This window comes from Microtus pennsylvanicus, chromosome X, assembly GCF_037038515.1.
Source record: "Microtus pennsylvanicus isolate mMicPen1 chromosome X, mMicPen1.hap1, whole genome shotgun sequence".
In the NCBI taxonomy this organism is placed as follows: domain Eukaryota; kingdom Metazoa; phylum Chordata; class Mammalia; order Rodentia; family Cricetidae; genus Microtus; species Microtus pennsylvanicus.
In genome coordinates this window covers 938,171-965,725 of record NC_134601.1, presented here as the reverse complement: position 1 = coordinate 965,725, position 27,555 = coordinate 938,171, and the positions used below count along the sequence as shown (strand labels likewise).

The window sequence follows — 27,555 nt, the reverse complement described above, 5'->3', positions numbered from 1 at the left end:
CTATCCATTCTTCAACTCCATCAAAGACTCCAGAAGGATATAATATTACCTAAGTAAACAAGAAAATGACAGAGACATCTCGCTGCCTGTACAGTCACCCAAAGTTCCTCTGTACCATTGGGGCATCCATCTTCAGCCTTCAGGCCCATAGTATCCAGCAGACATTTCCATGAAGCAGGCAATTTCAAAGACAGTTCAGTCACTATCTGCTGTGTCCTGCAGAATGTCTCGCAGACTCTTTCATGAGTCATGAACCCCAAAAGACCGTCTCACCTTTAGGCAAGTTCAGCAGTCCTCTCTCTGCGGGTTCTCTGTGTCCATTTTATGCAACAGTCCAGGCAAGAGCAGTTTCTTGCCCAAATGGCTATCAAACTCCATAAGGATCCTCTTCGATGCCCATCTTCCTCTCGAAGTAGATTGGTGCCGCCAGGAGCAGACATGTCTCATTGTCATGAAAAGTCCTAAGTTATTAAAATATTTTAAATGCCATATTCTGTAGCCTTTGAGAGATATGAAGAATGCCTATCTGAAATATATCTCTATATATCTAGAAAATCTAAGTAACATGACTACAAACTTGACTATTATTTATGATTATCCATCAACAACCTATATTTCCTAATTATACATTACATTTTAAAAATGAACTACACAATCACACCTTATTCAAGATAAAAAACACATATACATATAACAAAATTGACCTTAAAATCCATACCAATGCAAATTATTCATACCTATATCATATCCCCCTTTAAATGTAAAAGAACATTTATAAACAATTTTTGGGAATATGGGCGCAGTTTTTCTCTCCAAACTGCTTCCTGCTGAATGGGGGCGTCGTTAATTAGGTCTTTCATGGTATAACCTGTGTGCTAGTTTCATCTCAGTTGGCAGTTGAGCGAAGCAATTTTTTGAAGATGTCACAACAACCTTTCAGGAGGGCGTGGTCTATCATACCAAATTGTAATAAATGAAATCCACAGGGTCTGGTCCTCTGTGAAAACAAAAGAAGACCCTCTCCAAAGCATCATATTCTTAGACCCAAATTTTGAAATCGTAATACCCTTATATCCATTCTGGTTTAGCTTGGCAGCCCATGTAATGAAATGTCTCTCTGTACTTAGCTCCTTTAGAGTCAAAAATTTTAAAGAAAGCACAATGTACATAATCCAGACTCTCTGTGAATTTTCCATTTTTACGTGGCTTATTTTTCTTTATTTCTTTTAATCTCTTAACTATCTGTACTCTGTCTCTTTAAAGACTTTACCTTTTTTTTAAAACCATTAACTTTATTCTCTATATTCTTTTTCTTCTCTCTCTCAAGCCTACGTACATTCATCCAACAGTATGGTCTTTTATGTCTGAATCTGTTTTATTGTGAATCTGTAACATTTTTTTACTATCCAGGAGCATTTCTTAAAATGTTAAGCAGTTCTTAAAAACTTAAGTTGCTCCATGTACAGGTAATATGGTAATAAGGTACAGCCTGTTTCCTGCCCAGTCTAAGCCTTAACTGCGCTGTTTTTATGGTAATTACGGTAGTTCCTGCCTGAGACCAGCACAGTTCAGCATGGTGGAGCTGAGCAGCTCCTGCCTCAGAGCCATTTGGTGCCCCTGAGCCACACACAGTTCCAGGCACACAGCAGTCCACATTGCCATCAAGCAAGCCATATCACTTTAATTACAAAAACCCATTCAAAAGCTCTGTCTCCCACAGGGGCCAGACAGAGATCGCAATGGCGGCACAGCCCAGAAAGCCGTCATTTTAAAACAGCCAGTTTTTTCCTGCTGCTGAGTCAGGACAATTTCTTTGCGGCGCGCAACCCACAAACAGCAAAAACCTGTCTTAAATTCTCTCTCTCTCTCTCTCTCTCTCTCTCTCTCTCTCTCTCTCTCTCTCTCTCTCTCCTTTTTAAGCCCTCTCAGGTTTTACGTGGAGTTCATTAGCACGTTGGGTGCCACTCTGTAGTAGTAGGCGTGGCAGGCTGAGTCCCCGCACCCGGCCGCCTGAACGGCTAGCTTTACCCGAAATAATTACACGGAAACTGTATTCTTTTAAACACTGCCTGACCCATTAGTTTCAGTTTCTTATATATTGGCTAGCTTTTACATATTGATCTAACCCATTTCTATTAATCTGTGTAGCCCACAAGCTGGCTTACCAGGAATGATCTTAACCTGCGTCTGTCTGGAGTGGGAGAACCATGGCGACTCCTTGACTCAGCTTCTTTCTCCCAGCATTCCATTCTGTTTACTCCGCCTACCTAAGGGTTGGCCTATCAAATGGGTCTAGGCAGTTTCTTTATTAATAAGAAATCACTCCCACATCAGGATTGCAGTTTTCTCAGGCTTCTTGAGCATGTCTTCATGTGGACTTGGCATAGACTGAGGAATAACACGGGGTGCTCAAACAGTGTAGCACAGATGATGGGGTGCATCCCTCCACTGTATTAAGAAATGTGATTGATTTCAATGTGGCCATTGACAAATAGATAGTTTTGAACATGAATTTGACAACTTGGTTCTGTTGAAAAGATAACTCAGTGGCAAGCCTGTGACCTATTTCTCAATCACTATCATTTTGGACTATTCTCTTATTTGGTCTTCCTTCTAGATAAAAATAATCTTACATAAAGTTTATTGCATGTTGACTCTGATTCTTGTCAATCTTCTGCCACAGGGTTTCTGTCTATAATTTTTCATGGAATCATCGTAAGTAATCTGAGAACTATCTTCCGATCCTAAAACTTACAAAAAAGCACCAGATTTCTGCTCTCATTGTATTACATTCTCTTCTAACTGAGCATCAGCCATAACAATATGTTTTGTATGTATCTTGAATATCATTATGATTGCAGACATTATAACTTGTCCTATTTTGTAGGCAAAAGAGTTGAGCAGGTAGTTTTCTAATTTTTGATGTAAATTTTCCATCACAAAGAACCATCCACTTTGTATAGATAAGTAAACAGAGCTGTTTTCCCAGACCTAATGTTGTTTGGCCACTTTTCAATTTGGACACTGCTGTTTTGGCCATGTCTCATTTGCTTGTGAACGCAGGAGTGCTGGTCTCTCTGAACTAACAATGGTAAATTGTATTGAGAATACAACTAGAGATCGGTATATTTTAAACTAGTATGCTCCAAAATAGAAGGTAAAAGTATTAGGCTTGGTACTGGGTGCTTTAGAAACCATCTTGTTGAACTACTTCATCTCCTGAATCTTTTCGGGCAAGACAATGGAGAAGGTCATTGCCCAAGATCAATACCAGTAACCAGTACCAGAATCAGTACCAGAAACCAGGGATCCTGATTCCAGTGCAAGAGTTCCTGCATTTTTATTCTACTTTGCTTTTCTTATGGTCTTAATTTGGTTATTCATAACAAAGTGAATTGCTATATTTCTAAAGCCTTAAGCAGGAACCCTAATACTGTAAACATCAAAGGTAGATGCCATAGTTTGAGATTCCTAGGTAAGATGAATCCCCTCTGACGTCATTTTCCTCAGTGGTACAAGCATGACTAAGTAGCCCAAACTCCAGTGAAATAGGCTCCATCAGCCTTATTCATGCAACCTACCCAGATTGAGCTCAGTGGGTCACAACAAATGGCTTGAGAGTCAGCGTGGTCATAACTGGGGAAAGGGAGCAGGTAGGATTTTAAGAGAGAGAGCAATGAGAGGAATCTAGTAAAAATACATTGTATACATGTATGAAATAATTGCAAAGAAAAAGTGAAATGCTCTTTATAATTTCAAAATCTCAGGTACTCCCCCATACCCATTATTCTAGTGATAGGTATTTTGAATTTTCTTCTGTCTTCTGCTTCCCTGCTAACTTGCCATTTTTTTTTTAGAGAGTGGATAGCTGTTGAAGATTGATCCCATTTTCTTGAACTTAGGCCAGTGTCCAAGTCTCCTTTGTCTCCCCAGGCCTGTTGTTTTTCCAGGATGGGGCTTGCTGGGGACTAATGGATCTCATCTCAGCATGTCACTTGGGTCACCTCTTAGAGAAAACAATAGCAGCCAATGAGAAAAGCTCTAGTAAGATGTAGACCTGAGCTATTAGTGCAGTGCTATTGAGAGACTTCTGTTTTCACAGCCTTTCAAAATGCAAGCACTAGAGGCTCAAGGGCCAGATGGAGAGGAACCACGACAGACAGCCTTTGGGAAAGGAATTTTAAGGGGAAGAGACCATAATTTATAATTTTCCTTCTAATCAGAAAGCAGTTTTCCTACTACAAATATTGACTATGATGCCATTGGGTATGTTGTCCATACATAAAGCAAAGAAAGAATAAATAAAACCAGGAGAAATGCATTCACATATGGTATATTTCTGGAAAATTCTTATTTCAAACAGATGGCCCGCAAAATATTCCACAAGATTGCAGAGTCTGCAGAAAGGAAGGATTTCGTTTGTTTGTTTGTTTGCTGTATCCACTGTTGTATCCTATAGTAATTTCTGGCACATAATGGATAATAAATAGAGCTGGAATGACTCTTCATGATTAAAGGGTCTTTCTAAAGGATTCCAGTTGAGGACCATCCCAAAGAGGGACTTGGATACATTTGTGTCAAACAAAATTTTAAATTAATTTCTTTTCTTCTAATCAATCTCTCTCTCTTTCTTCCCTTCCCCCCATGTTCGTTGGTCACTTGCAATGACTGGCCACCTGTTTGATTGCTGTACCCGTAACGTCTTCATGGATCATCTTTGAATACTGCACCTCTGGCTGTCTGAACACCCAGGTAAGGCAATGAGCTCTTTAAAACCCCAGCATTGCAATCAAGTAGGAAAATATTAACAAGTAGGAAGGAAGTTTGCCTAGAAATAAAAAAAGATACTCTGAAGAGAGAATAGCGTCCTGATTAAAGTTAAATTTAACCCAACCCTGATACAAATCAATAAATCAATGGAAATATTTGCATCAATTGAGGATTTCCATTAGGATAGTATAGTAAGATTAGGGTTTTATAAACTACTGTATATTTTGCTTTGGAATTTACTGGCACTAAAAAATCAACACAAGATTTCTTAGTTTCATTTTTTTTCTCATTGCTGTTTTGAATGGGGTTTTTGTTTGTATTTGTATCTAAAGTTGTGTTTTCTTTTGTTCACCAGACCAAGTGTGGTACACGGGCTGCTAAGCTGTCTTCAGTGTATAAGGATTTTATGTCGTGAGGTAGAATAGTATACTCTAAATTTCTTCTTTTAGTGGCTGAAGTGGAAGAGAATACATTGGGCTTTGAATATCGAGCTAATTTGTGGGGGTATCTTGTTAAAAGATTTAGTGTCCAAACTCACAAGGCATATCTTGTTAGTTTCTCATAACACTTGTTTCTTCAGCAGTCTAACAATGGAGAAGCAGGGAAGTGAGGTCTAAGCATACCAAAGACTAATGATTTGTTAAAAAGCCATATACTGTTTCCCAAGTGATGATACAAACATGGCTCTGCTACTGGCTATGCTATTAAAAAGATATTCTTATCTCACTCCAGAAGCCTGCACATATTTTTAATATAAAAATGTCTCCTTTTTCTATCAAAAGACATTTCTCCCATAGCAACTCACAGTCCCCTATAACCTTTTTGTGCACAAAAAGTGTACAAAATTATAATGGCCCTTGTTCTGTCTAATTAACATCAAAAAACTAACTGAGTCTCAAACTGGCCTGAGCACAATTTTGGAGATGCTGGCAGGTTCCCAAAGAGGGTAAGAGGCAGACAGATATGCCATGCAGAGAGAGCTTGGGTATAGAGTTTATTTAATGGGTAAGGGGATTACGGAAGAGAGAGAGAGAGAAGGCTGGAGATCAGCTGGGGAAGAGGGAAGATTTGGAGTGAGCAGAGCCTGTCTCTTTAAAGGACAGGGTACCCGGGTAACAGAGAAGATCAGCAAAATAATAACACTGTTCATATGAGAAGTTCACACACGTGAGATCGCTCAGTGGTCAAGGAACTTGTGATCAAGCCTAAAGACCTATGTTTAATCCCCTGAGCCTAAGACTCTTGCAAATTGTCTTCTGACCTCTGTACACATACCATGGTGCATACATGCATTTGTGCGTGCACACATAAATGCAAAAAAATTAAAATAAGTTCACACTGTAGAGTTAATGTTTTGTGAATCCTAAGACCTGTGTTATGAGAAAGATCTTAGCAAGTTTTATAAATCAGGAGATATTAGTTACTTACTTTAATGGATGTCTTCTGTTTTGGTAACAGTCACTACAGAAATGAGTTATTCTGTGTGTGTGTGTGTGTGTCTATCAGTCTGTGTGCACATGCATGCTTTGAATTTTCATCTCATTTAAGAGTATAATCAAAGTCTAAAAGTTCATTTTATCTCTTTTTTCTGTGTTCATATATTCCCAATGATGTGAAAAATCTCTTCTCAGTCCTTTCATTGAAGTGTTTCCATTTCTTCCATGCTACAAGGTTAAAGCTTGGTCTGGGTTTGAGTTTCTTGACTTTTGTCTTTGCTTAGTTTGCCACTGCCCCTTGAGAAAGAGAATGAAGTTAGCATGAGTGGTAGATCCATCATTCCCTGCCCACAGCAATCCAGAGGATTCGTTCTCACTGCTGCCCTGCTCCTTTCAGCCTTGAGATTTGGGACGTCCCCATTTGCTGGAGATGAGCTAATGGGGAACGGAATGGAAAAGCTACCCATGAACTATTTCCTCCCAGTTTGGGAAACTGTAAAAATATGATACCCCAGCACAATGGATATTTCTATTGTTTTAACTCTTCTCTTGGCAAGCTCTTGCTATCGACTGGTTTTACTGTTCCTTTAACAGGTGGAGGATTTTTCAGATTCTAGATGCATCTAGGTAAGTAACAATGTATTTTTAGTTTAACTGAGCCTGAGAAAGCTAGAAAATAAATAGACTGTAATGGTCTTCCAGCTTATTGCAACACAAGAGAGTTAATTTATCACAGATACTTGTTTGAGTTTAAAGTGGCACGTAGTCTCAGGTCTAATGGCAGATCCCACTGGGAAGCGGGGTGACGATTTAGCTTTCCCCTCCACTCCCAAGAGTTAGACTGAAACTGGGTGGCACAGAAGAGTGTCTGGCTAAGAAGATCTCCACCATCAGCAAAGTCCTTACTTGTCCTAGGGTTGATAGTAGTTTACAGAGCAGTCGGACCAACATTGCCTATGGTGTTACATGTCTACAGAACAATTGGACCAACATGCCTATGGGGTTCTTCTACCTTGTAACCATAGGCAGTAGGCCTTGGTCACATGAATCCTGCTGGAGAACAAATCTAGCCAAACACAAGAACGTTACTTTCCGTGGGGAAGAAGGAGCAATGAAAACACCCCAGAAAGGTCATCAACACTTCATCCCACATTACGGTGGGAGGGTATTTTAAAGATCCCAGATTGGATGTATGCCCTTGTGGCAAGAATGTTACATATTGCTACTATCTAGAGCAGTGACTTTGAGCAAGTTCCATTTCCACGATGAGCTTTGATTGTGAATAATCTTTTGTGGATGATTATTAGGAGAGTGGTCAATGAGATGGGGATTAGTTTTCTCCTAATTACTTTTACAGAAATGGTGATAGTTATCCCTCCCTTTCTGCTCTACAAGCTACATGGCAGCACTATTCAGACTCTTATTTTTATCGCCGTGCTGCGCAGTGGGGGCAGAAGCTGTCAGAGCTACTTTCCACCGAATCAGTGAGAAAGACGAGGAGCACAGGTGGTGAAATGGGAAAGAAGCAGCTTTTGGTCAATATTGATTGGGCCACTTTTGAATTCTGGTGGACTGAATGGATAATGGATGGAAACTGTTTGCAGGGCTAGCATATTTTTTTTTTCAGACACTGACAAAATAATGAAGCAACAATTCATTTGGTAGTCCTCATTGTATATTCAGTTTCATAAATGTACAAGATTATGATTATCTGCCTCATAATTAACAATTTGCCTAAGCACTTGCTATTATTTGGCTGGCTGAATGGATTTTTGTAATCCAGAGGAAGAAGCAAACAATCAGTGCAAGCCACCCCAAATGCCTAGTATTATTGCTACACACATGCACAATTAGCAGTGATACTAATTGCTTTAGACCAGAACCTCATTTGGTTTTCTATAGGCAGCAAAACATTAATTGCTCGAGTTTTTGTCCCTCATTCACTTACACGTTGTCTCTCGTTCTCCCTGATAACCGATTGAACCTGCTAAGATCTTTGTCGGGTCAAAGGTAAATTAGTTGCTTGGATTTCCAGTGTATCCTTTTGTGTGGAGTTGCCCAGCTTCTATTTGCGTTAGCAGTCAATGTCTTGACCAGCCACGGGTTTGTCTTTATGCCGTTTTAAGGAATAAAAGGACGATGGTGTGCCAACCAGCTCTGCTGCTGCCCTGCATTCTCCTCCCAGTCTCCTGTCTTTAACGTTATTGTCACCGAATCTGCATGCAGGAATTGTTAAAATTCCAGGTTGGAAGAAGCCTTTTTAAGAGCATGTTGCCAAATTTCCCTCAGTTACCTGATGCCTTTGATTATTACTAATCTGAATCTGAAAAACCACCACCTAATCAATGATGCCACACTTTAGAACCAATTCAAACCATTGGGAACTATTGTAGCGAGCACATTTGAATGCTGACAGGTTGGTTTGCAGTCACATAGATTTGAGGGATTTTTTTTTAAAGCTCCCAAAATAGAATTATTTGAAGATGTCTTCTTAAGGTTTACCTAAATATACCCCAAAAGTTGATAATGTATGTTTAAAAGGAGATACTTAGTGGAAAGAACCTGATAGATGCTAAGGCATACTGCATCAGTACCAACTCCCTTTTCCTCAAGCATAGCTATCTAACATGAGTGTGGAGGTATTAACTTCAGTGGCTGATAGTAGGGACCTTCAGCTTCAAATAGAACTCGAGTCCCATACTAGCCACTCCCATGGTCTCACTGTGTGACCTTGCATAATTTATTTAGCCTTTGTTGACTCGGGTTATCTCAAATGCAATATGTAGCAACTTTTTAGAGCTCTGATGCGGAAGAAAGTGAAGCCATGCCCAGAAATAATATGCGTGGATTCCGGCACCCTGGGAAGAGTCAATGTGCAACAGTGGTTGTTAGTTTCATTGGCTGGGGTACCCAGTGCCAACCTTATTCTTTACTAATGGTTAATCTCCTGGAGTTTCGTGATGAGACATGTGTCTGGTCTCACACCCAGTCCACAGGAACCACAATGGGAAGACTGCTTTTCCCAAAAGCTACTCGTGACCACCATTTGTCAGAATTTGATGGCTGCTTCTTAGCTCCAGTCATCCTGGGTATCTGAAGATTCCTACACCAGACCATACCTTCTTTTGCTGCAAAGTGTTCACTGTTTCTCTTTGGAAGGCACACACACACATACACACACACACACACACACACACACACACACACACACACACACACTATACACTAGTGAATGGGCACATACATTTGTTCCCTTTTCACCCCTTTAAATGTTGCAACTCCTGTGTTCATATCATTGCTTTGCATTTTCTCTCTTGATATGTTGACTCCTTGGGTAATTTCATCTCTTCCCGTAGTTTCACCTTTAACCCCTACACTAATGATTCCCAAACTGACGTCACCAATCCTTAATTCACTCCGGAGCTCTGGGCTAACTCCAATTTTCAAATGCCTGCTGAGAATCTCCAGGGCAGGATATCTTAGGGGGCTGAAAGTATAGTCTGGCTTTTGTCATTGCCTTAGGAAAGCAGATGGAAGCTTCAGAAGTATTAAGAATTGACAGAAAGGAGCAAGGGTGAAATATTAGCCTAAGCAGAAATAAAGGAGGTCGAAGTTAGCAAATTGACACAAACCAGGCTTTCAGGGAAAGCCTGATGGGCAAACGGAATCTCTGTTTTTATGAATCGGAGATGTCAATGCCAACTGGGTCCTTAAAAGTTGTGTGATTTCTAGGGAAAAGGGAACAGCTTTTCTGATTAAATTGAGGTGCTGGATGATTGGCATGTTTGGATGGAATGTTAATTAAAATCATCTTTCTTGGGAAACAAACGCTTATTATTTCAGTGTTTTGTTATAAAAATGCACATGCCGAAGGGAAGAGTATTTTGACACTACTTGTGTGCATAGATGTACAGACATACTTATAGGCTGCGTTAGGGGTGTCTGAGATGTGAGGCAAGATTTTAAAATATAGCCCAGGCTGGCCTGGAATACTCACTTCTGTAGCCCCAAGACAGTTCAGAACTTGTAGTGATCATTGAGGCTCAGTCTCGTGAGTTTGTCGGTATGAACTACCAAGACAAGCTGCAAATAATTCTTTCAAGAGGTATAAAAATTTTTTCATTCATTCTGCAAACATTTATGGAAAATGCCAGGATCTCTGTGGAGAAATGAGATTGTGAATACCATACCTCTAAATTCTCTGGCCTTAGATGCCTGATACATTTTCCTTTAGTTATTTGCAGATACATTGTGACGGTAACTTTGCTGACAGTCTTAATGAGCAGAGAAACTTAAGGGAAATAAGGCAGATCCAAAGTGGGCAAAGGATGTGCATAAATTCGAATTACAGATTGATTGCTTCCTTTAAATTTCGTAAATATTGAGTTGCTTTGGGGTTTTACATTCCAAGTGGGCTCATCAGTGTTTCAGGCCAGATGAATGATTGTGTCTAACCCTAAAATTTAATTAGAGCAAAGGGATAGACAAATCTTGGTTAATGTGTGTGCTGCCATTAGGAGACCTGGCTAGAAACAAACTCCTCCCATGGAAACTATGGTCTCAGCACTGCTATCGTTAGTAGAGAATAATATCACTTTTTTGGATGGGTGGTTCTACTCTGCAGTCCCAAGGTACTTCCTGTGTTATGTGGTACCCGAAGGCCAGCTTCGCTTCCAAATACATTGAGAGTTTTGCCCTCACAATTGAACATCACGTTTCCTTTTAGAGCTCTGCATGGCTATGGATTCGCAGGTCTCAATTCGAAGTGCTCTTGTCCTAGCTCTCTACGCCAAAGTCTACTTTGTAGCCCTTTTCAGACCCCAAGCTCCAATCCCTGATTGAAGTACTGCAGCTGAGAGCTGTTCTGGCTATCTCACAATCCCTGCCTGTAGTTTATTCTACTATGCTCTTCAGATATTACATGCCATAGCAACTCGTGTAGTAACCCTATATAGAAATTCCCCGTGTTCCTTTTTCCTTGGCCTTCAATGAATTTAGAAACACTGCTGAATCAGACACATTATTTTATTCTCACTGGGTGTCAGAACATTAAAAACCAGCTCCTGAATTTAGCCTTTAATAACGTTTCCTCACAGATCTAATCATCCCCATCTAGCTTCTTACATCTTTCTCAGATTTGTTCATTCACTGTATATGTATAAAGCACTTCGCATCCTCTGAGATACACAAGCTTGCACCCTGTCCTTGTGTTTCTTATGGAATAGGTGTATACAGAGAAGCAGGTGTCCGAGGCAATTAAAGTCAAAGTGTATGGATGCGCTAGTTCCAGAGAGTGGCCAATGCCATGAACTAAATTGCAATTGGATTTGACGTGAAATTTGCTCCTTGCTTTTGTGGGCTTTGCACATTGGTCCCTTTCATCCCCTCCGCCTCCTGCTTTCCTGACTTCAATCCCAACTCTCATTGGCTCTTTCTGCCCGCTCTACCATTAGCAGCGCAGTCCTGATGTACAGTCTAGCACAGACCCTTGCCACACATCTGTCCACACTTTCCTGGTCCTCTTTATCATTAGCATTGGGCCATATCCCTTCTTTGCATATTATAGAATATGAGTGATCCTTCTAGTCTCTTAGGGATACTTCCTTTTATCACTTTGGGTATTCTTGTTACTCGAGGCATACTACCTGTTAAAGAAAGACAGAAGCATTAAAAGTTAAAAAGCATTTGACCCTACCTGCGTCTGTTTGTGTCAGGATCTTGTTCTGTAGCCCAGGCTGCCTTCTCAAACCAAAGGCTTCTCCTCCCTTCACCTGCCAAGGGCTGAGATAGCAAGCATGTGGAGCCAAACCTAACCTTGGCTCTGCCTGTTTCTGTAGTGGGAAGAGCCCCCATTGGGAACTGGAAAACACGACTCGCGAGTTTAACTGTCATAACTTTAACCACCCTGCTTCTCCCCCCCCCCCATCTCATTTCCTTATGAATGAAACTCATGTTCAAATCACATGACCCCACAGGGTCTTTCGAGCTCCAAAGTGGTACAATTTGTTCTTTTCAGAGATGTGGGCCCAGATCTCTTTCCAGCATTCTGTTTAATTTTGTAAAGTGGATATGTAGGGGGCAGTTTCCTGGTGTATCAGAACTACTTAGATTAAACATACATTTTCTTGCAAAAGCCAGCTTTACAGTTCTTGTAAATGTCACAGGAAGTTTTAAAGCACTGCTTCTGGTTCTAACTTCTGCCAGCGAGGGTGGGTGACAATTCACATCCACAAATGCAATTGTCGGCTTCTTTAATGCGAGTATTGGAAATCCAATATCTTCCCAGCTTGCCCATGGGGAATCTTCAAAAAGAACCAAACACCAATGAAAGAAAGGACTGAATTAGGAGTGGGCACCCAAATGATTTAGTATAGGTGCTGCAGGTCAGTGATTTAGGTGCCAAGAAAGGCATGTTAACCTTGGAAGGCCTCTAAGGATTCATGGAGCAATCTTTGTGTTACTTCTCTTGGTACGCAATCCGAGTTCAGTTAGATTCTCAGGTGAGAGTTAGAAACTTGCCGTCTCTGACTTCCCTGAAGCCTTAGGATAATAACTTCTCTATGTACAAGCAATTAATTAGACACTGGGAAGACATGCAGCTCAAGTGAATCCTGTCTTGTACTTCGACATGCAGTTAATTATATCTGCTTGTCGTGCTTGCTTGTTTGATTGCCTTTGGCGTTTGTATACGTGGTGTGTGTGTGTGTGTGCGTGCACACACATAGAACAGGAGATATTGTGCATAAATAAAATGGAGAAGATGTACTCACAAGTTAGAAATTACTAGGGTAACTTTTGTTCCCTTTCTGAATTTGAAGTATTTCCTATTTTATAAATGGCTCTTCTGTAATGTTAAAATCCTACCTAGACCCCTTTGCCCATCATGTATCACCGTGGGCTTCCTGTTTCATCTTCTCCATTGGCTCACTGTTGTTTTCTAGACATCACATCCTTCAGCATCAATTAGACACCGATCTTGTTAGAGGACTTCTTCAAGACCTCGTGTGGTTCGAAAACCTTTTGGACTTTCCTGATTCAAGTGATATGGGTACTAAATACCATTCATAAAAGGCAGTTAGGGTCACTTTGTTCTTTTTTTCTTGGAATTTCTATGCTTTCCAACTTGATATCTGCCACCCATAAGGCACAGTTTACTGTCTCTTTTCTGGAAACTCTTGTTCATTTGTCAGGAGACCTAAAAGAAGATTGTTCTACATGTGCAGATGTGGAATGCCACTCATATTAAACTGGCATAAATGTGTCTTTATGTGGCCTTTGCTGATTGTTTTTATATTAAAACATAAAGCCCATGAGTGTATACGAGGAGATTATGCATAGTCTTCCTCATATTTTTCATATGACTTGATTTGACAATGTTACAGATGATGTATTGAAAGGAATAAAAAGTAGAGGAAAGAAATGAACATTGTATAGTTCTCTAAGTAGGAACCATTTTCTGACTAGAAATACGTTTTAGGCAATACGCTGCTTTTGAATCTGTGCAGGAGAATATAGTCCCCGTGATGTCCTTTTGATTTGATAACTTCTTGGAAATAATGGGAATTAGTTTCTGGTTACATAAACATAGAAGACTTGAGAAATTCACAAAGGATGAAATAAACAGTCTCAAAAAATAATAAGGTGTAATTGTCTTAGATGCTAGGATCTTATAAGAAAATGAAATAGAGTTAGAGGGTTTGGGTAGTTTAAGTTTCTCTGAAAAAACCACAGGATGTATTACTGAAGAGCCATGTAATTCAGTACTCCCCACTCATGGAATATCATGCAAGGCTGTGCACCAGGGGGCTTAAGCCTCATTTACTACTTTCTATATGAGCAGCTTCGGTGTCTCCTTTACGGTGCTCATAAAATACTTGGATGTAAAATAATACTCTTAGAGCTGATTTTGCATTCTGTCTATGTAGACTATGGTTTACTTTGAATACCTGAGAATTGCATTTGTAATTGAAGAGCGCAATGAAAGCTGGATGACTCGGGGATGGTCCTGCTTTTCAGCCTCTGAGACTGAAGAGAAACAGATGCTAACCTTCAGTAGATATGGGAAAACCAAGTAGGGCTCCACAATTTGGTGATTATTCAACACCCTGGCTGAGGATTATATATTTTTAGTGCCACATACACTAGAAAAACTAGTGACATATACCTATATTTTTGAAGGTATAAGATTATTTTTATTATTGTGCATTCATACAAAGAACATAAAACCATATTAGAGAGTAAATAAGATTATAAACATAACAGAAATAAATTTGAAAAATAAAATATTCTATTAACAAAGAAATACTGATTGTGAAGATTTTGGGTTCCACCCCAGCCATGTCAGAGTCCTTCGTTGGTGCCAGAAAAAAAAAAAAGGTGTCAGGGTGCTAAAATCTGTATAGATGCTATACTCATCACAACACTGGAGGGTACAACAAGACTTGGCAGTAATGGGTTTGGCCCAGATGATCTTTTCTTGAGTGAACTTGTGTGAATCAATACAGCTTTTGAAATCTCCCCAATTTGCGAATCTTAAGAAAATACACACACAAATGAGCTTAGAATTGTCCTTTCCAGTGAGCCTCTACAGTCATGAAGGCTCTATGGGAAAGTCCAGGGCTGAAGCCCATCACACATGTGACACCAGCCCTGGGGTAAAGCTATCTGCTCCTTCCCTATCTTTTTAAATTTTTTTGCACCTCTGTATTTTTAAGATTTATTTTTATTCTGTATGTGGAAGGGGTTGCACATGTGTGCATGTGCCTGCTATGTATATGCAGGTGCCTGCATTTAGCCAGCATGTTGCATTGCACTTTCTGGAGCTGGAGTTACAGGCAGTTATGAGCCACAGAGCTTGGGTGGTGGAAATTGAACTCCCACCACCTGGAAGCACAGGAAGCACTCTTAACTGTTGAGCCATCACTCCAGTCCCTACTTCCATATTTTCAAATGCTACAAAATGACTCTGGCAGTATTGTCCTTGCAGATGTCTGTAATTGCCAAAAGCACCGTCTCCTTACCTTCTTTCTGCTTCTGGCCAACTATTGTCATTATTGACAAATGTGCTTTAAGCTTTATGTTGATATGTGAAATCAGCATAGAGATGTTTCAAACCATGCGGTACAGCTGTTAATTATCATGTAAAATTTTATTAGGACAGTTTAGAATAGAGTCCTTTTTATTTTGTTAGTATAATGAAGTAAATTTTCATTTATGCTGTTTTATAACAAGTAAATCTGTAGAATGTTAATATAGCCTTTCGAATCAAGTCAAGGAAAGATTATTTCAAAGCAAGGATAGGGTGGATGGTAGGAGAACCCCAAGTTCATTGCGTTCTCTTTCCTGGCTATTGTAAATGGTCTCTAACACTTTTTTTTAGTGATTCCATTTGTTCTAGAACTATCCTCAGTAAAATACAGTTAGTGAAGTTGGTTTTAGACAGTAAGAAGAAGTCAATGTTAGAAATTTAATTCTATCTTAGTATGATCCTAGCACCTTGATTTTGGAAGTAATGACATGACCAACAGATGTTTTTTTGAGCAGCTACTTCCTTTCCCAAGAACTGTGCCAGTAGCTGAGGGGCAGAGGTCAATTATAGAGCGATAATGCTGTTATTTAACTTATAGTTGAACTGGGAAGAGAAGGCCAGTGTTGTGTTAGACTCCAATATGTGTCTACTAATATGAAAGAAAGTATATCCTTCGTGCTTCAGACGGTCTGCGTTAATCTGAGATTGAGTCAGAAGTCACCAGAGAAGCAACCTGTCAGAGATTTGCTGTAGTTAGCACTGGAACCATTACACTCATGTTCTTTCCCTCCCATTTAGCTTGCTTTGCAGTTTTGGAACAGTTCACATATGTACACAGTTACATACATTTGCCACTTTTTAAAGGCAATGAGAAAAGGGATTTAACTTCAAGGTACATAGTTGTTACAGGAAATACGATTTGAATGCCACACTAGACTAGACCAGCATTGTTCTTGTTTGTCAAACTGTTTTGAGGAGCCAGCCTTAACTTCGTTTCTTTTCCCTTTGTGAAGCATGAGGTCTATTGCTGAGACAATAGAAAAGATTCATTGCCTGTTAGCCATAAGATTCTTAATTGGCTCTGAACAGAGAATTAAGGTAGCCTTCTGGGAGCTTATAATCTAAAGCAGACAATACACTGAAAAGGATAGGTATCACAGCTGATACTGTCATTTCCCTTCTATTATAAATACAAAGAAAGCAGGAAGTAGCGAGTCATATTCTACAGGAATGGCAAAATCTCCCACAGAGTGTTCTCTCTTTTGCTGACTCTTTGAGTATAGCATGTACTAGATTATAGTGCTGCATTAGGAAGTTATGACCAGAAAGCAAGCAATATCCTTTCCCCTTTCTTCCTCTCTTTCTCACTGTCAACAAGTTACATTGGAAGTTATGGATTAAATTAAAATTGGATTCACGATTTGCCATGGGAAAATATGTGCAGTATTTCCAATAGTCTGCGGTCAGGCTCAACCAGAGAGTAGAAGAGGTATCATAAAAATTCAGTTAAGAAACTATCCCTGAGATATTTTCTAATCTAGAGGAGAAAGTAACATCTGTGGAGCAATAAAGATACTTATTGTGACACTTTCAGCAGAAAGATATTTTATCACAACGTGATTAAGGCTTGAATCTTACGTAATGCAGTAAAATAACGAGGCTCTACTAAGTTTTTTGTTATGAGGTATGATCACTTGTGATCCACCAATTGTACCAGACTAAGAGGTATGTACATGAGAAACTGTAGGAATGAAGATAAAGGGAGATAGACAAAATATCAAGAGGCCGGAGTAAGGCATGGACAAAGACCAGTAATCGAAAATCAGCCAATCTAGATTATAGTCCACCTCTTGTCCTTAAATTCAGAGCGACCTTTGCCAGGTCACTTGTCTCCAGGTCTCAGTTTGAGGGGATATGTTAGAAAATGATAAGAGAATTTACAGATCCCCGCGTACTTCTTGTGAGTGCTGCATAGAGGGAAATAATATCCACAGAGTCAAAAAGGATTAATAGGGAGAAAACATGCGCAGGCAGCTTCTCAGTTTGACAGAAGCTGTGTATGTGCATAGGCCAGTTTCATAGAAAATAACAAGACAAGATGAATACCATGTGCACCGGTGAACCTTAAAGTGCTGCAGCTAGATGCACAGAACTATCTCATCACTTTCAATATTGCCATGACAATTGGCTACTTACACTCTCGGGCAGCCACCGTAGTTCCTAGGGGATGGTGGTAAGGCCTTCTAGTTAGCCTGATTGCCTCTTCTTCCTCCATAGGCTCAGAAGCATGGGCTGGCGAGGGAAGATCTACAAGTGATCATTGTTGCCCAGTGGGAGAAGGAAAAAGTCATTTGCTAAGCTTTGTACCTATGATCATTATACTGGATTCTGCCCTCCAATAGGACCCCCCCCTTTCAAGAGGAAAATACAGAGGACCTGCTGTTTGAACACTGGAGTGTAGGAAAGCCGATGACCCCCCATGTTTATTCCCATGCAGTTTCTACCTGGATACTGCCTTTAACGTTCTATGGATAATTTAAAGCAGAATGTGTTTCCTGGTTTTGATAGTTAGCTTAGCACTTTTAAACTTGCGTTAATCTCATTTACAGAGTCATAGACTGCTGCAATAATTAGGAAAGCTGCTGTTCCAGCCATAGAATCACTTCAGTAAGAAGCTAATGATGTACTCAGTGAACAAGAGAGGCAAAATGATGCAGCTTTTCAGATCAATTTTTAGGGTCTGGTTTGCCCTAATTTGGTATTGCAAGAAAGAAAATACTATGAATTTTTTGACTTGATTGTTATGATTTATCATATCTCTCCCTCAAAACAATGTACCAAAAATACCCCACCAGTTTCATCTGAGGGCATATAACGGATAGGAAGTAGCTCTGCCTCTACAAGAAGTGGTTATACATTGGTCTCTCTGTAGTCTCTGAGATGCCATTAAGCATATATACAGATTTTCACATTTCAATGCTAGCAGGTGTAGGAAGAGTATATAAAGATTAATGCCACTGCAATTCAGCTCCTCCAGTGAAAGATATGTCACTGGTGTAGCAGAATCTGCACTATGTCCATTGCTATAATTCCTCCTTACATGGAACCCCTGCTTTGAAGATCAAAGACTCAACGAACAAAGGCCAGGATGAGCATGGTGTGGAATGACTATAAGGAGAATGTCAGTTGAGACACATGCTGCCTGCTTGTCGACATTTGAGGATGGTTGCCGTCGAGGGGTAATAGAGAATGCTGAAAGTTTTGTGTTCATGTACATCTCCAGGCTCTCGTCTTCAAACTCTCTAGACGGCTATTAACCTACATCATGTTCATCAGCTCCACTGGCAAGTATCCTTGCGATCTTGGACTTCTCACTAGAACTCAGATGTTGTAAAGTATTTCCCACCTTAGTAAATGACAACTCTGACCTTCCAGTTGCTCAAGTGGACATAGTCCCATTCCTGCTAGTTTTTGTCTCTTAGGCCATGTAGCCATGCCATTAGCAAAGTCAATCTACTTTCTCCTTCATTATGTTTTAGGAATCTGGCTGACTCTTGCCAACACTGTGTGTTTTAATTTCTTACATGGGTTTCTATAAACCTACTAGCTAGTTTTTCTGGTCTACAATTGATCTTCTACAGTCTAATTTGTTAATGTTTTTGGACAGTCTTGCTATATAATCCAGTCTGGCCTGGAACTTGGGGCAGTCCCCCTGCCTCTGCCTGCCAGGTCCTGGGATTATGAATGTGAGCCACACCCTCCTTCAACTCTTCTGTCTACCTAGTTATGCCTCAGTATGGACCCTTTAAAGTGTCAATTCATTGCATGCCATTGGCCTGCATCCCAGTGCCTCCTTACCACATTTGAGCTACAATGTGGCAAGGACCTACATAGTCTGCCCCCTGTTCCCACCCTCTCTCTGACTTCTGACTTTTACTCAGCTCCATGCCCATGCCTCTTTAATCACACTGGTCTCTTCGCTTTTTCTCCTTCTATGCAGTGCTTTTAATTCTTTTATAGTTTCTTGCGATCTATTTTCAACATTCAACCTCCGAACTCTTCCATAACCACCTGTACCCTACCCATGCTACTAATCCAACCCTACCCCCATCAAGTCCAGTGTGTTAGGCAACTACTCCTGGCCATGGGCTTACCCTGAAGATTCCAAGTGTAACCTGCCACTGGCCCTGCAGTGTCTCATGTACCTCTTCACCCCGGTCATGAGCCCATGGTGCTACCTTAGGTGTTACACCATTGAGGAAGGTTGTCTCTCCCTCTCTCAACAGCAATCAAATGAAAATAGGTCCTCAGCTAGGGATGGGGCTTCATGCTCACTTCCTGTCCTCCATGCTGGGATGTGCTTTCACCTGAGTTTGTGCAAGCCTCTGTGCACTCTCCCAGTGGCTGTGGGTGCATGTGTTTACCTTGCATTTTGTGTCTGGAGAAACTGTTTCTTTGTAGGCAGTCATCTACCATTTCTGGCTCTCCCGATCTTTCCTTCCTCTCTTCCACACAGGTCCCTAAGCCTTCGGGGCAGGGGTGTGTGTGATAGATATCCCACTTAGAGCTGAGCACCCCCAACTCTTTAGTCTCTGTGTGCTGACATTTGTGGTCTTTGTGTTAATTGCTATCTGCTTCTTCGGGTTTTTTTTTTCTTAAATTACCAGGACTTCTGCAACATCAGGTGCTTGTACTTTATCCTCTTTATCCTAGAAAACTCTTGGTCAAGATATCCAATGTGTTTCTCAATAAATGCCCTATTCTGCTATAACCAACCACACTGCTTTTTAAAATAAAAGCCACTGGACCTGGATAGTGGGAGGTGACTGCTGACTTTTAAGGGAGAAGTTGCAGTCAGGTGGTACAAGCAGATCCAGGTTGTTTTTATAATTGTCTATGTCCCTTAATAGTCTGTGCTTCGTGATTCTGATACGAATGCCTCATTGACCATGTGTCATCCCTCCTCTGCTTGGCACTCAGTAGATAGTCGGTGTTTACATAAGAGGAAAAATATCTTGTTTTTAAACATTTGGTTACATAAAAATACATTGTGATTGATGTCTCAGTGTTTTTCCAGGGATCTCTGATTTCTTTCCCGATTCATTTCTTGAGTGCTGGTTTATGTTACACGGTTACACAGGGCAGTTTGGAGGCTTATACTATCTGCAGGTTAGAAGGCAAGGTTAAATGAAACCATCCTCTTTCTCTTAGGGAGATAGGACGATCACGAGTGTCTGCTGGTCTATTTATTAAGTGCCCCACTGTTCTTCTAAAATTTCCCCTTTTAGACATTGGAAATGTTATTTAAGTTCACAAAGTATCTATGATATCAAGCAAAACTCTTAATGACTTTAGGATGAGCTATTTAACAGGTGATTCAGACAGTTAACACTCACTAGTGAAAAACACAAGCAATGTGAGCTCCCCAATAATGTCACTTGGTTTACCCTGTATTTCCCCTCCTCACTTTCATTGGAAAGTACATGCAGGAATGGAGCTGTTCCTTCTTTAAGGCTCTGCCCTCTGCAATCTTACCCTAGCCACCAGCTACAGAAGAGGTTGGCCTTTTTTGTATCTAATTATTCTACAACCTCTTGACCTCAGTGATAAATTCTGCTTTCTTTTGATGTCCAAGAATTGTGTAAAGGTCACTTCTGCAATGTGGGCCCATAAGCCAATTGCTGGGAAGTCTTGGCAAGACTCTACATCCATAACCAACATGCTTTTTAAAGTAACTCTGCCTGCAACTGTCCAGTAATCTATTTTAAGCACCTCACTTCCCGAAATGGATTGTGATATGTATCCTTTCAACACTAGCTACAATCTGAAGATGCTATCCCACATGTTGGATGTCTACATTCATCATGTAAGATCCTCATTAGTGTAACTCCTGAGATAGGTAGCCGCACTATGCAGAATACACAAAATTACACACAACCTACAAAAAAGAGGTTTTTCCCCCTATTCTATGAATCTTATATAAGTATATACTTAACTAATATACCAATCAGTCTTGTCAAGTAGTGATGAAGCTGGGCATCATGGGAGAAGAGTGCATGGGAAGGTGAAACGTGATGCACAGACCTTCACAAACACCCCACAGCTCCCAGAGAATGAAATAGAGAGCTAAAAGTGCAGATGGATGCTGTGCTTCTTATGTGATATAATCCAGTCTGAACAAAATGGAGTCAATTGAAAGGAACTGATGTTGCCTGGGGCTGTAAAGAGACTAGCCACAAAAAAGGCAACTGCAGGTTTTCAAAGACAAGTGAGAGTTTGCCCTGACAGAAGATGGGGAAGTGTGATCCAGTTAGAGGAAGCAGCTTTGGCAGTACCCAGAGGCAAGAACAAGTATGGCAGACCTCAGAGAGCTGCTGGCACAGTGCTTAGGAGATATGTAAGGCTGAGCTCCATCATGGAGGCCCTAAGAAGGCATGAGAGGATGGAGACTTGATTTGGAAGCCAACAATGAGCTATCTAATGTGATGCAACAAAGAGGTAAGTATCGGGTTTGTTGTCAAAGATAGAAGACAATATTGGCTCAGTTGGAGATCATAAAAGGAGAAAGGTGTTTCCTTTGGTATTCATTGCCCTATTCTGCTCATAGCCAACCACTCTGCCCCCACAAAGGAAAGAGATGGTAGTGAGAATGAGTAGGCAGTGGTCTACCCCATCCCCGGGGTGGATGAGCTGCAATCCCATTGCTCCTTCTGATGGCTGCCTCACAGAGTAATGGGGGAGGTGAGGGAGTGTGTGTGTGTGTGTGTGTGTGTTGGGGGTGGGGTAAAAGCTCCTTGTTTCTAAGCAAAAGCCCTCAGTAGGAGACTGTTTGTAATCATGCCTAAAATTATTTCATTATTGGAACTTGTGTTTGATCTGTGATTAGGAACTGGATGAACGAATCAAGCAATCAACCACTGAAATTGCAACCATAAATTGTTCTATAAACAACTGGCTTCCCCCACCCCAGGCAAGGAACTTGAAAACAGATGTTTTTCCTGTTGTTCTTTTCCCTGGTGGGTTTTAGCCAGTACTTTTGAGCCTTGCACAAGCCAGAGAGCAATTCCTGCCAGCTACAGTGTCTCCATTTCCCTCACATCTGGATTACGTGTGTTCTACCTTGTTAGACTAAGACAAGACACCTAGGGAGTAGGAAATCGTTAAAAATGTGCAACTTATTAAGATGTGTCCAGTGAAGGTGAAGGGGTTTACTTTAACTACAGTTGATGATAGAGAATAAAGAGAAAGTCCTCAGGAAATGTTTGCCTTTTGAATAGCTTATTCCATGTAGCCTTGGTCCCACAGGGTTTTACTAACTAGTCCAAATGCCACTGTCTATATATATTTCCCCAAGAAAACTGTATTGTTTATTGACTTTTTCTTGTCTGGAACAGCAATGTACCTTTTTGACAGATCTAGTAAATAACCATACATTCTAAATTAGTTTTCAATTTCATGTTGCTGAGACTTTAATATCAACTAGGGCAGTCATATTCCAACCACAACCTACCTTGCTCCCGTTATGCTTGGAGACAGCCAGGTGAGAACAGATTGAGGTATTTCCCCATCAACTGCTTCATGTTATGAGGTAGCACCTATCAACTACTCAAAAACTTTCATTATCTTCTTTTGTTATGATGGATAACTCAAAACATATGAACATTACAACATGGAGGGTTCCTTAAGGATCTATCCAAACCAAAACACAAGGGCAAGGATCACAGAAATCCATTTCTTCCCCTTTCTTCTCAGCTAGTCGTGAACAGAAGCAGAGGTATAGTCACATTTGCGACCCAGGTGTTTTGTCACAACAGACAAAATCAGCATGTCACTTGTCGCTATGGAGTAACTCCACTACCATGTTCAGAAGTACACATTCATGCTGCTTTAAGAGTTAGTGTAGCTGTTTTCGCCATAGCCTGGTTCTGGGGAAATAACTCAAATCTTCATGCAAAGGACATGTTCTACCACTGAGATCCACCCAGGCCCTCACCAAAGAATCTTGAATATCCCTTCCACTGTTGCTGCCAGTAGTACTGACGGCATTTGAAATGCCACTGTGATGCAGCCATAGTTGAATATGAGTTCTCTCTTTGTAGAAATAGAAGCGAGGAAGGTTTTCTCTTCTTTCTTACTTCCTTAAAATTTTGTCTATAAAGATGAATGTATTCTCCACATAAGACGACTTCAGGATCAGAATAGACTTAAGGTGTAATGCATGGTTCTAGAAGACTCTAGGTCAGGAATAGATGCTGATAGTCTCTTAAATTACAAAAAAAAATAGAAAAGAAACTATAGTTACTGAGTGACTGCTAGAAGAAGGAAGATAAAGGGAAGAAGGTCAGGAAGAAACTTCTATATGAAGAGCTAACAAAAGCAAAGTATCTTTGCATGCCGCCCTACCCCTGCCAAACCTGAAATTCTCTGGCACAAACAACTGCTACTTGACTATATAATGACCCTAGATCTCACAGAGCAGCGGTTGTTGGCGGCTTAGGAGTGAGTGCGCCTCAAGAAACTGAAGACTTCTCATTTTTTAGGCACAATGCCAACTTAGGGTTTTATATTACAGGTCAACACTTATGGCCTGGGACCAATCTAATTCGCTGCACACATTCCCAACTCCAGATACTGAAGATGAAGCCCAGGGTTTCACCGCCACATCGTCAGCCCCATTGCACGGGTCTTGTTTGGTTTTGTTAGGATCTATAAACTAAGAACAGTTTGCATATTTTCAAATGAGTCAATAAACTCCACCGAACACTACTTTGTGACACTTGAAGATTTTATAGCATGCAAAGTTGAGTGTCTAAATAAAGTCCCGTTGGAGCACAGCCATGCATCCATGTGCATGGTGTCTGCAGGTGCTTTTGTGCTGCAGGGGTGGAGTGAGTCCTCAAATGTGAAAATATTTCCTATCTGGCCCTTTCTAGAAAATCTATGTTGTCAACTTCAGCTTTCAATCGAAGTAGCTTCCTGATGTAGATTTCAATTGCTTCCCCTGGGGCCCAGCTCTTTGCTACAGGGGTACTGAGCCACACCAACACTCTGGGTCACTGTGACTCAGTTCACTGACTTGCTCTTTTTAATCACCATTTTTTTTGCAACTGAGTTAGAAATGCGCTATCTTAGCTTACAGTCTAATTATAGATTATATTCTATAAAGATGTGTCAAATGTTTAAGTGTTCAAAAATGTAATAGTAACTTTCCTGGTATTTCTCAGGGAGATTAAGGGGAAAATTTGGCATTTGCCCTTTATAACGATCTGCTTCATATAAGTCAAAGCAAGCAATTTGGGGTCTGAAGGCTGTTGCAAGGGGTATTTTGAATCGATTAGCTGCAGTTAAAGCTGAATGGTTAAATCAGCAATTTGACTTAAAAAATGAGCTGTAGATTCTATTTTCCTAATGCCTCTATACCAACAGCGTTAATATTGAGTTGGTTGTGGGGCAGACTATTATATGTATCAATTTGAGATAATTATTCATTGTGTTGTCTCTCACCATAATGCCCTATCAAAGCTGGGTTTCCCAAGGGTATTTTTGAATAATAAAATCGAAGCAGGAATTTACATGCTCATCTAAAGCTTCTCGCTGGACCTCCTCACTTATTGAGGTTGAAAGAGGGTTGGTCCTGGCTTGGGATAGACAGCGGGAGATAAATGAAGGGGCTAAGAATCAGCCTTGGAAGGTCGGGAAGGTCGTTTATCGCACATGAGTGTGTTGAGCCTGCGAATTGTTTCCCCGTGCAGTCTGAAGACATATTTTGCATTGATAAACTGTCACTGAAGCCTATGCAGTTCAGGCAGTTTTCTGCTTCCTAGTTCTTTAACTGAGCCCCTGTATCAACTCTAGCTTAGATCTAAGAGATAAGAATGAATCCTATGTTTAGTGGAGATTTATCCTGCTGGATATAAGGGCTACGGGCCTTTCTGCCTCGGATTTCTATCACTGCTTTTGTGAACTAGGACACTTTAATGAATATTAGAGATCACAATTTCCCCATTAGTTTCTTGTATTTTGAATCAATAGTTTCAGACTCCCATCCATATCCTTCCATTATGCTATGTTTTTCATGGTTTTTTAACAGCTCTTTTGCTGTTGGCTTTGTGAATTTTAGGAGAAAGGTCCTCCCTAGCCCCAGATCTTCTGGCTTGTCTTCGCTGCTAAAGTCATCAAAACCACCTGAAATTTGTATTTCACAAGGCTCTGAAATCAGAACAGAGCTGGCTGCCAATGATTCTGGTCACTGGATTGAAGATTTATACGAACAGTATTAAAAGTGTCCCCTCGTGTCTTAACATCCACACCGTTTCCAGACAATGCAGTTCTAACTGCGCTTCCATGTCTAGCCACTAGTTGAAATTCCAAATGTTGCCCCTGAACACTTTAGAAACTATCATTTATCTGATAACCTTGAATGAGTTCTAGTCAGCCATTTCTTATCCCAAAGGAGTGTCACTTATGATTGAAACGCATTCAGAGAAGGATCGATCTGCAGGTCATCATACCCATAGCCTCCCCCCTCACTCAAGATTAGAAGAGTGTCCTTCATGAGGCCAGAATAGAATGGTTATCCTGCTTCTAGGTGCAGTTTTATTCATTCATTTATTTGTTTGTTTGTTAAGGGTGACCATCATTAATCCAAGCATCCCTGTAGGCAATGCGACTTGGGATTTTTGAGGGTGGTTGTTGTTTTGTAGTACCAGGGATCAAACCTAGGGCCTCGTTCATGCCGGGCAAGTATTCTACCACTAAGCAACATCTTTAGTTTTCTCTTTACTTTTAATGTTGAGAGACAAGTTTTCATTAAGTTGCCCATTCTGGCCTTGAACTCATACTTCCTTCCTTCTCCCCTCTTGATCCTCTTGTTCTAATCCCTACTCTCCCATCCATCCATAACTATTTCTTTTTCCTAGCAGATTCTATCCCTCCACCCCCAGTCTTTTACTTTATACCTTGGTTATCATTGACTTATAGCTAGTATCAATATGTATGTGAACACACACCATATTTGTCTTTCTGGGTTTAGGATACCTCACTCAGGAGGATTTCTCTTTTCAATTCTGTACATTTACCTGTGGATTTCAGTTTTTGACAACTGAATAATATTTCATTGTGTAAATGTGTCACATTTTCTTTATCCATTCATATGTTAGGGGGCATCTAGGTAGTTTTCAGTTTCTGGCATGGTTGAACAAGTTTCTCTGTTGTAGGATGAAGCATCCTTTGGGTATATGCCTAAGAGTGGGTAGCTGGATCTTGAAGTAGATCTATTCTCATCTTCCTGAGGAACGCTCAAACCAATTTCTATAGTGGCTGTACAAGTTTGCACTCCCACAAGCAGTGGATGAGTGCCATCCTTACTTCACATCCTGACCAGCATGAGCTGTCATTTGAATTCACTATTTCAAGTCTGTAATATCTTTGAGAATAGGTTGTACCCACTAGATCTTTGTATCAGTAGCATTTCATCCCTAGTAAGTGATAATGGTATTGCTATCGAAACAATAGTAGATCAGCATTGTGAATTTGTATCATAAATCCTATTTGGCTATAATGAGTCTAAAACAAGAGCCATGACCACATTTTAATTATAAAACAACTCATGTTAATATACTCTGCTACTTGCAGTCCATGAGCACTGGGCCAGCTGTCAGGACTGTATTGTTTCAGTTCACATTTCATCTGTGCGAACTGAAGCATTCCACTCCACTGGAGGACTGCCGCCTTGGCGTCTAGAGATAACCGCAATTTCCCAGTTCTCAACATGGCCCTCTCAATAATCTGGGTGAAATCGGAGACTCATATCATATATAGGTGCTATTTACAGAAGTCTAATTAATATCACTCACTCCCTAATGAGATCCCCCGTTTTTTGACTCCGTGGCCAATCAGAACCAATCAAGTGACATCAGAATGCCAGAGTGAATTATTGGGCTTGTGTCAACCTAGGCAGGGATGAAAAATCACCTCTGTGAACTTAATCCAGGAGCAATCAAAGGGCCAAAGTTTTAATTAGTGAGGGTAGTGATTTGCATTTGCACTCAGCTGCCTGAGATTTTGTATTCGTTTTTCAACTTCTGCATTTCCTTGGTTGTTGTCTGACACAAGTTAAGACAGTTAATGTGCTATCAAATAGCACCATACTTAATGGACCTTTGAGGGTACTGACCTATGAACCCATTTCCCCACCTGTCATCAGAACCATTCCCAGTAGAGAAGTCAATGAAAGAGCATAGGCAGGGAAGGGGATATTTCAACATGTATGTGGTTCTCTCTTGTGTGCATAAGAAAATGAAGAAATTATTAAGCTGTGAT

The 27,555-nt window shown here is 40.5% G+C and overlaps 1 protein-coding gene across 6 annotated transcripts in view; it reads left to right on the top strand.

Annotated features, from left to right (window-relative positions):
- The window catches only part of Hs6st2 (heparan sulfate 6-O-sulfotransferase 2), a 271,676-nt gene that overhangs the window by 194,649 nt on the left and 49,472 nt on the right, over window positions 1–27,555 (top strand). For 4 of the 6 annotated variants that reach the window (XM_075957553.1, XM_075957555.1, XM_075957559.1 and 1 more), the window contains exon 3: window positions 6,801–6,833. The exons of the other annotated variants lie outside the window; for them this stretch is intronic. In XM_075957553.1, coding sequence (XP_075813668.1) covers window positions 6,801–6,833 — 33 coding nt within the window. The remainder of the gene's footprint in view (window positions 1–6,800; window positions 6,834–27,555) is intronic. 6 annotated transcript variants of the gene reach the window in all.